Raw genomic sequence first — 12,017 nt, 5'->3', positions numbered from 1 at the left:
GTAGTAATTTATTTGTGGCTGTGTTCTGTTCTCTTCATCTGGATGCCTGTTATGCCCTTGTCTTGATTACCGTAGCTTTGTAGTAAGTTTTATCATGAAATGTGAGTCTGCCAGTTTTGTCTTTTTCATGTTTTGAGTATTCTGGGTGCCTTGCATTTTCATACAAATTTTAGGATCAGTTTATTGTTTTCCTGCAAAAAAGTCAGCTGGGCTTCATTTGGAGTATCTTGGGTCTGTAGATTGCCTTGGGGAGTGTGAACATAGATGTCTTTATGTCTTTTGGGGTCTTTAATTTTTTCAATTAAATTTTGTAGGTATCAGTGTATAAGTTTTGTACTTCATTAAATTTATTCCTAAGTATTTTATTCTTTTTGATGCTGTTGTGAATAGAATTATCTTCTTAATTCCATTTTTGGATTTTTCATTGGCAGTGTATAGAAATGCAGTGGAATTTTTGCATATTGATCTTGTATCCTACAACATTGCTGTACTTATTGGGTTTTTTTTTTTTTTAATTTTATTTCATTATTTAATTGCATTTTTGTGGATTTCTTTGCATTTTCAATATACAAGCTCATGTCACCTGCAAAGAGATAGTTTTACTTTTCCCTCTTCAGTCTGGATGCCTTTTATTTCATTTTCTTGCCAAATTACCCTGGCTAGAACCTCCAGAACAATTTTGAATAAGCGAAAACAGACATCCTCACCTTATTCCTGATCTTAGTAGGAAAACATCCAGTCTTTCAACTTTAAGTATAATGTTACCTGTGAGTTTTGTCTAAATGGTCTTCAACATATAGAGAAAGTTCCGTTTTTCCTTAGTTTATAATTTTTATCGTAAAAGGATGTTTGGTTTTATCACTTGCTTTTTCTGCAGCTGTTGAGATCATCAAATGGTTTGTATCCTTTATTATCATGCATGTGTGCTCAGTCACTTCAAGTGTGTCTGACTTCCTGTGACTCCATGGACTGTAGCCCACCAGGTTCCTCTGTCCATGGGATTATCTTGGCAAGAATGTTGGAGTCGGTTGCCATTTCCTCTTCTAGATTATTATCATGGATTATTTTTTTAATGTTAAAGAAACAGAGCAGTCCTGGGATAAAGCTCACTGACTGTTAATGTACATACATAATCCTTTGAATGTCACTTGATTTGACTTGCTAGTATTTTGTTGAGTATTTTTATATCTATATTCATAAAGAATATAGATATATATTTTTGGTAATGTATTTCCTGGCGTAAACCCAAATTGATGATAATATCTCTTTTGCTGGATGGTTTTTTCAATATTTTGTTAGGATTTTTGCAACTGTGTTCATGTAAAAGATTAGGCTAAAATTAGCCCTTTTGTCAGGTTTTGATATGAGTTTTGCTGACTTTATAAAAGGTATTGGGCAGGTTTGTCCTTCATGTAATGCCAGCATTTCTTATTTAAATGTTTGGAAGGATTCACCAGTGAAGCTATCCAAACTAGACTTTTCTTTATAGGAAGGTACAGATTTACATTCTTTAATAGATAATGGGATTATTCAAATTTTTTATTTCTTATCATTTCTCTTTTGGTAAATTGTATTTTTCAAGGATTTATCCATTTCATCTAAATTTGTGAAATGTATTGATGTAAAATTGTTCATAGTATCTACTTATTAATGCCTGTGAAACAGCAATGATTCCCATTTTCCACTTCCCGTGTTAGTAGTTTATGCCTTTCTCTTTTTCACTTCCATCAGCCAAGAACCAACACTTGTCTTCTTTTGCTCATTGTCTCAGTTCTGTCATTGATTTCTGTTCTTATTTCCCTTTCTTTGGGTTTAATTTACTGTTTTGTTATTTGTGGCTTTGTTAAAAGGAATCATTTATTTTTACCCCTTCTCATGAATTACTTGCAATTTAGGGCAGACTTCCCTTTCAGCAGTGCTTTACCCTTATTTCACAGGTTTTGATACATCTTTTTCATTATCATTCAGTTTCAAATATTTTATGATTCCAATTGTGATTTCTTCTTTGACTCATGGATTATTTTTAAGTACGTTGTGTAGTTTACAAATATTTGGGCGTTTTCTAGTTTTTACTAGTGATTTCTAACTTAATTCCTCTGTGGTTAAAAAAACATACTCTGATTTCAGTTCTTTGAAATTTGTTGGGACCTTCACTATGTCTCGTCAGGTGTTCAGTTTTGATGAATGTTCCCTTTGGACTTCTCAAGGATGTGTATTGTGTTTGTTGAGTATGTTGTTCTATAGGCAGGCATCAGGTCCATTTGTGTGGTCCAGTCTTTTGTGTCTTTACTGACTTGGTGGAAGGAGTTCTGCTTGTTCAGTCAGTTATTACAAAAGGTATTGACCCACTTCTCCTTGTAGTTTGTACGTTTTTGCTTGAAATATTGTGAGGGTATATTACAGGTGCATCAAAGTTTAGGGTTGTTGTAAATCCCTGTGGAATGTGTCCTCTGTTATTGTCACATGTCCATCTTCATCTCTAGTTAGTCTGAATTCACTCTAGCTCACCAACTTTCTTGTAATAAAATGTTATATTATATCATGGTGTACCTTTTCTACCTTAAACCTTTTCTTGTCCCTAAATATAAATTGTGTCTCTTGTAAGCAGTGTGTAATTTGATTTTAGTTTTTTCACCCAGTCTGACGAAATTGTTCTCTTTTTTGACGGTTATACTATGATGTGCCAAAGTTTGATTTTCTTTGTGTATATCCTGCTCTGCATTGTACCTAGCTTCTTGAATCTTGACTTGGTTTCTTTCACTGTTTAGGGGAAATTCTTCACCATTATTTCTTCAGATATTGCTTCTGCCCCATTCTATTTCTCCTGTCCTTTGGGAATTCTAGTACATGTGTTTAAACCCCTTTACCCTGTCCTTTTATATCTTTTTCATGCTTTTCTGTTTTTTTCCATCCTTTGTTTTCTGAGTTTCAATATGAGCATTTTTTTCTAGTTCACTAATCTCTTCTGTTGTGTCTAATCTATTAAATTTTTATTAAATTTATATTTTTAGTTGTGGTATTTTCCAGTCCTAGGATTAAAGATCTTTGAGTCCTTGGATGAAACTATTTGTCTCTGCATTTATTTTTATTAGTCATTGTTCTATTAATGTCCCTGTCTGACAGCTCCACATCTGGCTCATCTGAGGATCTATTTCTGATATTTTTTTTCTCTTAGTTTTCAGTCATTTGGTCTTGTTTTCTGACATACCTGGTAATTTTTAATTGAATACTGAATGTTTTGTGTAAAAGAATGTAGATACTACGGCTGCATCAATAGAAACTCTGGATTAAATATGAGTGAATCATTCTATGTCACTGAAGCTGATCTGTTTCCAATTTGCCCTCATTCCTAGGACATCAACTATTTCTAAGGACTTTCTTCTCTGACAGGCACTGAATACTTATTTTTATCTCCCTGTCATTGTGAGACATCCCAATTCTCTGTGTAGCTTTTTGTTCACAGAGTTACTTTCTGCTGGATTTCTGAGTCTTGGTTGTTGCATGTGCACATTTGTGTGTATGTGTGTGCTATGTGCTTATTTAGTAGCTGGCAAATCCCTTGGGGGAGAAATATACTTAGCTGACTTGTTTTTTTTCCCCAGTGCCTTCAAATAGCCATTTTTATGTTCTCCTTTTATGGGTATTTTAGGAGGGAGGATTGGTCTGACATCAGTTATTTCCACCCTAGCTTGAAGAAGGCCATTATAACACTCTTAAACATAAGAGTTATCCAAAATGCCACTTTTTAAATATGTTGTAAAGAAACATATCCCCAAGAACCTCCCTTGTCTGCTGTCCAATGTAAAAAATGTTCCTCTTTTTCTATGAAAGTGTTGCTTTGCAGACTTTTTTTTGAACTATTTTTTTTAGATATAATTGACATATTATAATTCCTTTTAATTTCCTGCTTTCAGTTCATCGTGTTTAACTTGTTAGCAGGTTTTATGATTGGTTAAATACTCGAATGGATTAAGCACTAGTAAGTTTCACCTAAGGGCATAAGAGCATATATTGGGTTTTAAATTTTCTTTTCTGAAGGTACCTTTATGTATAAAAGATATTGTCATTTGCACTTATTTATAAAAGAAAGTAATGCTGATTATTTTTCTCTTTTCAGAAAATGGTGTCAATGGAACAGTAACTTCAAATGGAGCAGACTCTCCCCGTAATAGAAAAGAGAAATCTTCATAATGAATTATAATCTAATTGATTAATGTCCCCAAAGAAATCTGCTTTTTACTATATCTTTCAGCACTAGAGATTTTTTTCTGTTCCTGAAAATACATTTTCTGCTCTTTGATTCTTGCTACTATTGTATTATTTCATGCATTTTTTTAAAGGGCATTTGAGGGGAGGATGATTCCTATGAGTGAAAAAAATGTTTTAGCTTAGACTAAGCTACCTGCCTTCAAAATAGTTTAGGGACCACCATCATATTATATTTTATTTTATTTTGTTTTGTTTTTTATCTTTAAGCATTTTTCTAATGATTTGAAGAGATAACTATTTACAAAAATTATACATATCAGTGATACAATTTCTTGCTCTCACCAATTTTTTATATTAAGCAAGATGGCCTGTTCCAGCAGGGTCATATTTTTTAAGTTATCTTTCAGGGCAAAATGGAAATAATATAAAGTTGGATGTCAAATTTTAATATGTTTTCAGTGTTCTCTAATTTTTAGGAATTTTTGTAGCCTTTACACTTGGGAAAAAAGATTTGTAAATTCACCAAAATACTTGTGTGCTTTATTTTATAGTGATTGGTAATGTTACATCCCCATTTTTTTAAGGAAAAAAACATACTTTTGGTTACGATGTGTGGAGATATATTGCCATGTATATTGAATCAAAATATCTTAACATAAAAGTACTTGTGAAGTAATATCTTTCTTGTGCATTTTCAACACTTGTAAACTGGAAATCAGAAAATTAAATGTTTCCTATAGAGAAGAAAATTTGACCATAGCCCTTTTTGATATGTTTATTAAATAATGATTCTTAATGGGGCTTGTCATAAGTTTGATATGCACAGGATCTTAGAAAAATACTGTTTAACCTGAAAACCCTTTTAAAAAATAATGCCTACTTGATTTATATACATGAAAAGGATGTCAATATTTGGAAAATATTTAATGCACTAACCTCAAATTGAAAATTCAGGTGGATAAATAGTCTTATAAAAGACAGTGCTTTATGTTATAACTGTAGCTTTGGTTCCATCCTTATTTGAGAAACCATTTATCTGTATAAAACATATTTTTGGATAAATATATATATATATATATATTTGTATCTCTACAGAAAGGCTCTAAAAAACATTTGAGTAAAATATTTGGTTCCCTTTTCTATAATTATCCTTTCAAATCTTTATAGCTGTCCTTGGGTTTTTGTCATCTTTACAAGACACATATTGCTCCTTTCAATGTTCACATCTTGCTCCCCACTTCTCACTTCTGTCACCAGCTAATGTTTGCGCCATTTTTAGTATAAAAGTTGCAGACCTGGTCGCTCTGCAGTTTAATGAGTTGCCATGCTGCTAGAAAGTGCTTTCTGTTTCCAGCTGTTTATCTACTTCCTGGAAAAAGTGGTAGCTCTCTGTAGCATCATGGAGTTTCCGTGGAACCAAATCTCTGCCATTGAAAACCGGCCTTATATTGAACTATACGTTAAGAAATCAATCAGAATAAAAATTTTTACTTTCACAAGCTGCATCTTGAACGTTTTCTTTGTTAGCAAATTTTACACTATTTTTAGTGTCTAATCTCATTAAAAGGTACACATTTATTTTTATAAGTGAATTTTTTTTTTAATATTTATTTTTGGCTGCACTGGGTCTTTGCTGCCGTGTGTAGACTTTGTGTAGTTGCAACAAAAGGGGACTACTCTCTGGCAGGCTTCTTGTTGCTGTGGCTTCTCTTCTTGGGAACATGGGCTCTAGGATGCACCAGCTTCAGTAATCGCAGCACACCAGCTTAGCTGCCCTGAGGCATGTGGTATCTTCCCTGTCTCCTGCATTATTGCAGGCGGATTCTTAACCACTGGACCACCAGGGAAGTCCTGTACACATATTTAAAGAGTATACTTTTGATAAACATTTAGAATAGCCTTTCCTCCAAATTAACACATGTTCTACCAAAAAGCATGATTAGTTTCATGTATTATTTATGAGAGCATGTCTAAGAAAAAAAATAACCAACTTCAGGGACTGTTGGGCTAAACAAACTTAAAGGTGCGTCTTTTTTTACTGCCAGACTGGCCATCCTTTACGTGCATGTGTGCTTCCTGACACACCTAGAATGACAGCGGTGGGGACCCAGCACAGTGGCTCCACACTCAGGCGAGGAAACCTATGAAATGATGCCACTTGCTACAGGTGCTGCAAACCCATACAGCATATGCTGAGGGTTTTGATGGGAAGCCATTGGCATTACAAAACACATATATGCACCAGTGTACTTGTACAGGCTAAGCCCTAGATCCCCCCAAGCGAAGTTTCCCACAGAGGCTGCGTGCCATCCAGCACTATCTGAAGCCTGGGGGAGCCGTCACGGAGTGAACTTGAGCTAGTTGTTTTGCCACTTGAGGGGTGTCTCTCCCTCTGTAAGATGCCTTCTTGCCTGCATTTTAGGATATGGCTGTGAGTGGCCCAGGTGGACTCTTCTGGAAAAAAATGGATTAACATTCTTCCAAAATTAGTTGTGCATAGTCTTGAAGTTCAGAACTAATCCTGGAGCAATGCTTGTGTAAGTGAGGAAATGGGAGAGAAACCTGTCACATACATGTTGGCAATAGCTAATGACACCCATTATCTCCAAGGTGTTGCCAGATGTTTTCACAGAAAACCAGTTCTGTGGCCTGTCTACAATCAATAAAAATCGGTTGATACTGATCACCTGTTTGCATTTTTTAAAGAGTAGCCTTCAAAGAAACCCTGGAGGAAATTCTAGGTTAGTGCTTGAACAGATGTTTTTCCCCTAAAGAGATGTTAGGTGTGATACTTGATTCAGTTAACAAAGCATCATCTACTGTAAAACTTCAACAGAAAAGATAATGCAGAGTAGAAATTAGCTAGTGTTGAAAGAATTAAAGACTTAGTTAATTAAAGAATTAAGGGCCTGAAGAGAGTAAAGGGAGTTGGACTGAGTACATGTTTTAGAAGCCCTGGGTATACAGCTCAACCCACTAGAATGGAAGACAAGAAGACAAATCTACAGCATAGGGAACTATATTCAATATCCTGTAATAAACCATAATGGCAATTATTTGAAAAAGAATATGAGGACTTCCTTGGAGGTCCAGTGGTTAAGACTGTGCTTCCAATGCAGGGGGTACAAGTTCAATCCTGTCTGGGAACTAAGATCCCACATACCATGTGGTGTGGCCAAAAAAAGTTTTTAATTGAACAAGAATGTACATAGGTATAAACTAGTCACTTTGCTGTACACCACAGAAACTAACACAACATTGTAAATCAACTGTACTTCAGTAATAGGGCTTTGTCCATCTGATTACTGAACACTGTGTAAAGCCATTAGCCATTCACATTAAGCAGCACCCGCCTATGGCTCAGCTCTATCCTATGAAGACAGCAGAGAGCCAAGCCTTTAAAAAGAGAAACTAGTCTTGTGCTTACCTAAGCATGATTTGCTTAACAAAAAGCTGCACAAGGTACCTGTGTGTCACACATCACCCAGCTTTATCCAAAATTCAAGGAAAGGCAAAGCCAATTTGCCTAGCTTAACTATTTTTGTGAAAAGATTATTAACTACATTTGCCTAAAGCTGAAATCAAACATTTTGTGTTCTAAAAAAAAGAAAATCAAAAATTTAAGAAGCTTAGGTTCCATCACATAATTATTAGTAACTTTGAATTTACATTGGCCAAAAAAAGAAATCTCTTATTTTGAAGATCTAAACTTTGATGATAAATAACTTGCTGGTTTCCATGAACATTAATAAGTACATAGTGGCAAAACTAGAAGGCCAAACTTCAAATCTTGACTCCTCCACCCATCAGCTCTGTATGATCTAGTTAACATCTGTGACTCGGGTTCCCTGAGAGTGATAGCACTGTCCCCATGAAGTAATTGTAAGAATGGATTGTGCATAGCTCCCTGCCTGATGCCTATCAAATGTTATTCGTTAGCTCACAAGTTTGTGACAAACAGCTCATGGAATGAATGGCACATAGTATTATTAAGTAATTTTAGTTGTTAACTACTTTACCCTGTAAGACCTCATTGCATGAGGCTGATGAGTACTTGCTCACTGAGCAAGGACAGTGCTCCATGGCTGCTGCCCTCAAGCTCAGGGGCTAGCGATGCTGCAAGAGATGTTCAAGTCACCATCACAGCATTTAGTCATTGGAAGACTGCATGCATGCTTTTACCCAACATGAGTGTTCATAAAGCAAACTTTCAAGTCTGTATTGAATGGTTTACATTTATGTGATACAATAATCATAAAAGTAAATAGTATGTGTAATCTCTAAAAAATGATTTTTTTAAAAATCAGATACCTATGGTTATGAAACTGTACATTCATTTAGATGGCGTGTACCACTCCCAGAGAGCTATTAGCTGCTTAGAATTGCCTTACCTTCTAACAGAAAGATTCAAACTCCATCAGGTAAATGAGCGTATTTACCTAGGAAAGGAAAAGGGTGTATTACAAGATAGTGTTTATCAAGAAATTTGAGCTGATCTCATAAAATGTCCTAGAAATTACAACTGGACTGGAGGGCCTAGATAAGGCAGATACCCAAGTGTGGATAATATATGAAACAGACCAAAATCTGAAGACTGAGGTTGCCACTCTTGTTATATGTTGGTTGACTGACTTCTGGACTAATAGTTTCTTCCTCCCTCAAATATGATAAACTATAGTAATACTCCTTGTGAGAACAATTTGAGATTAATGTTTCAAAAATGCAACTTTACAAAATTTAGATTACTAGTGATCTGACAAAATAGAGTGGTCCTTTTCTATTTCTTGCTGATTTCATTCACAACAAACAAACAGAACAGTAAGACACAGGTAGGGCCTTCCCTGACAGTCCAGTGTTGACTCTGCAGTTCCACTGCAGGGGGCATGGGTTCGATCCCTGGTCCGGGAACTAAGATCCTGTATGCAATAGGGCACAGCCAAAAACAAGCAATTTTAAAAAACCCAGAACAGTAAGACACAGGTTATCTGTAACTCAGAGGGGAAAATGCTTATACTGTATCTATGCTAATAAAAGATTCAGTTCAGTTCAGTTCAGTCACTCAGTCATGTCCGACTCTTTGTGACCCCATGAATCGCAGCATGCCAGGCCTCCCTGTCCATCACCAACTCCCAGAGTTCACTCAGACTCACGTCCATCGAGTCGGTGATGCCATCCAGCCATCTCATCCTCTGTCGTCCCCTTCTCCTCCTGCCCCGAGTCCCTCCCAGCATCAGAGTCTTTTCCAATGAGTCAACTCTTCGCATGAGGTGGCCAAAGTACTGGAATTTCAGCTTCAGCATCAGTCCTTCCAATGAACACCCAGGACTGGTCCCCTTTAGGATGGACTGGTTGGATCTCCTTGCAGTCCAAGGGACTCGCAAGAGTCTTCTCCAACACCACAGTTCAAAAGCATCAATTCTTCGGTGCTCAGCTTTCTTCACAGTCCAACTCTCACATCCATACATGACCACTGGAAAAGCCATAGCCTTGACTAGACCGACCTTTGTTGGCAAAGTAATATCTCTCCTTTTTAATATGCTATCTAGGTTGGTCATAACTTTCCTTCCAAGGAGTAAGCGTCTTTTAATTTCATGGCTGCAATCACCATCTGCAGTGATTTTGGAGCCCAGAAAAATAAAGTCTGACACTGTTTCCACTGTTTCCCCATCTATTTCTCATGAAGTGATGAGACCAGATGCCATGATCTTCATTTTCTGAATGTTGAGCTTTAAGCCAACTTTTTCACTCTCCTCTTTCACTTTCATCAAGAGGCTTTTGAGTTCCTCTCCACTTTCTGCCATAAGGGTGGTGTCATCTGCATATCTGAGGTTATTGATGTTTCTCCTGGCAATCTTGATTCCAGCTTGTGCTTCATCCAGCCCAGCGTTTCTCATGATGTACTCTGCATAGAAATTAAATAAGCAGGGTGACAATATACAGCCTTAAGTGCTTTTAAAAAGTGAATTCAATTCTGTAGGATTAAGGTCTAGAAGACTACCAGGACTACATTAGAAGACTGGTGATGAACCAAATTCTAATACACATATGAAGCTTTAAAGAGTTCAAAAGAAAGTACTCAAGGCTTGGTTCAACCTTATCTTCAAAGAGAACTTGGGTAACTACACATCAGTCATTCTCTGTGAATAGAAAGCCCAGCTCTAACCTAGAAGTCATTTCTCAGTTTATACCATGACATAGTGGGTCAGCTCTGTCTCAGTGCAGAAATAATGGTACCGAGAAACAAGAGGAGGATGGGGAAAGAGCCCTTTAGCCAAAAGAAATGTCTTTCTGAAGTGAAATATTCTGCAGTGATTTTCATTGAAATTTATAGAGCACATCTCTAAATATTGGCCATTATACAGAAAGCAGGCTCATCTCATTTATTCTTCTGTGATATTGCATCTTAATTTTGCATGGTCTGTGGGTTTTGTTTTTTTTTCCAATGAATACTAAAACAATAAAGAATTTGAAAAGCAAAGCCATTTTGTGGAATGTAGCTTCAGGTTTAAGTAATCATAGCTCTTCTTGCTTTACTGGATTTTGATGAGCGCCAACGTTCTAATTACAGCCCAGCGTCTGTCGTTCAGCCGGCAATGCCAATCACCCTCCCTTATGAATGGACGTGGTTTCCGCTCCCGTTCCATCCACGTCAGCGCTCCAGTCTCCATCGGCAAGAGCAGCTGTACTTCCTGTACTCATTAACCCAGCTGCCCTTGACATTTGTTCCCATTTTTTTTAAACTAATGTCACAAATTCTCTTCTAAAGGAAACACTTCTGGCTTGTGATTTTTTTTTTTTTTTTTTTTTTTTTTTGGTATTGATGATTTCAGCTGTTTCTTTATGTAGGAGCTAAACTTCCAGCTGAAAGAATCCTCTTCCATTTCACACACTGGGCTTCAAAATTCCAAATAGAAGCCCTACACATTATTATGATCTGATGTGATAGAACAGCCAATGGGAGGGACCAAGCTGAATGTAGATCCACAGCTTCACTCTTTGATCTGGAAATCTGGCTTTAGAAGTAGTAGAAGTTTCTTTCTGTTATTTCTAATTGCCTAAATAAAAAAAAACTGAAGTTATCAGTTATGTAGGGTATTTTTATATTTGGTGATTTTCATTTCAGAGATGCTGAGTTTTAATGGGTTCATACTCGGCTCTGCATCTCCTTGAGCTCTGCAAATGTCTGTTGCTTTTTTTTTTATCTTTTTATTTTATATTGGCATATAGCCAATAAACAATGTTGTGATAGTTTCAGGTGGACAGCAAATGAACTTGGTCATACATATACATGTATCCATTCTCCTCCAAACTCCCCTGCCATGCAGGCTGCCATATACATTGATCAGATACAATGCACTCTACAATTGGTCCTTGTTGGTTATCCATTTTAAATATAGCAGCGTGTAAGTGTCCATCCCAAACTCCCTAACAATCCCTTCCCTCGATCTCTCCCCCTTGCAAATGTATGATCTTGTTTCCATTAATACCACAGCATCTTTATCTTCAAAGGAACACCCAGGACTAATCTCCTTTAGGATGGACTGGTTGGATCTCCTTGCAGTCCAAGGGACTCTCAAGAGTCTTCTCCAACACCACAGTTCAAAAGCATCAATTCTTCTGCGCTCAGCTTTCTTCACAGTCTGACTCTCACACCCATACATGACTATTGGAAAAACCATAGCCTTGACTAGACCAACCTTTGTTGGCAAAGTAATGTCTCTGCCTTTGAATATGCTATCTAGGTTGGTCATAACTTTCCTTCCAAGGAGTAAGCGTCTTTTAATTTCATGGCTGCAGTCACCATCTGC

The 12,017-nt window shown here is 36.6% G+C and overlaps 1 protein-coding gene across 2 annotated transcripts in view; it reads left to right on the top strand.

Annotated features, from left to right (window-relative positions):
• The window catches only part of TRAM1 (translocation associated membrane protein 1), a 33,809-nt gene extending 28,101 nt beyond the window's left edge, over positions 1 to 5,708 (top strand). For both annotated transcript variants that reach the window (XM_055546242.1, XM_055546241.1), the window contains exon 11: positions 4,118 to 5,708. In XM_055546242.1, the coding sequence (XP_055402217.1) occupies positions 4,118 to 4,191 (74 nt within the window). In that variant the 3' untranslated portion in view covers positions 4,192 to 5,708. The remainder of the gene's footprint in view (positions 1 to 4,117) is intronic.
• Positions 5,709 to 12,017: the final 6,309 nt, after the last annotated feature.

The sequence above is a fragment of the Bubalus kerabau genome, chromosome 14, assembly GCF_029407905.1.
Source record: "Bubalus kerabau isolate K-KA32 ecotype Philippines breed swamp buffalo chromosome 14, PCC_UOA_SB_1v2, whole genome shotgun sequence".
Taxonomy (NCBI): Eukaryota; Metazoa; Chordata; class Mammalia; order Artiodactyla; family Bovidae; genus Bubalus; species Bubalus kerabau.
This window is presented reverse-complemented; position numbering and strand designations above follow the sequence as displayed.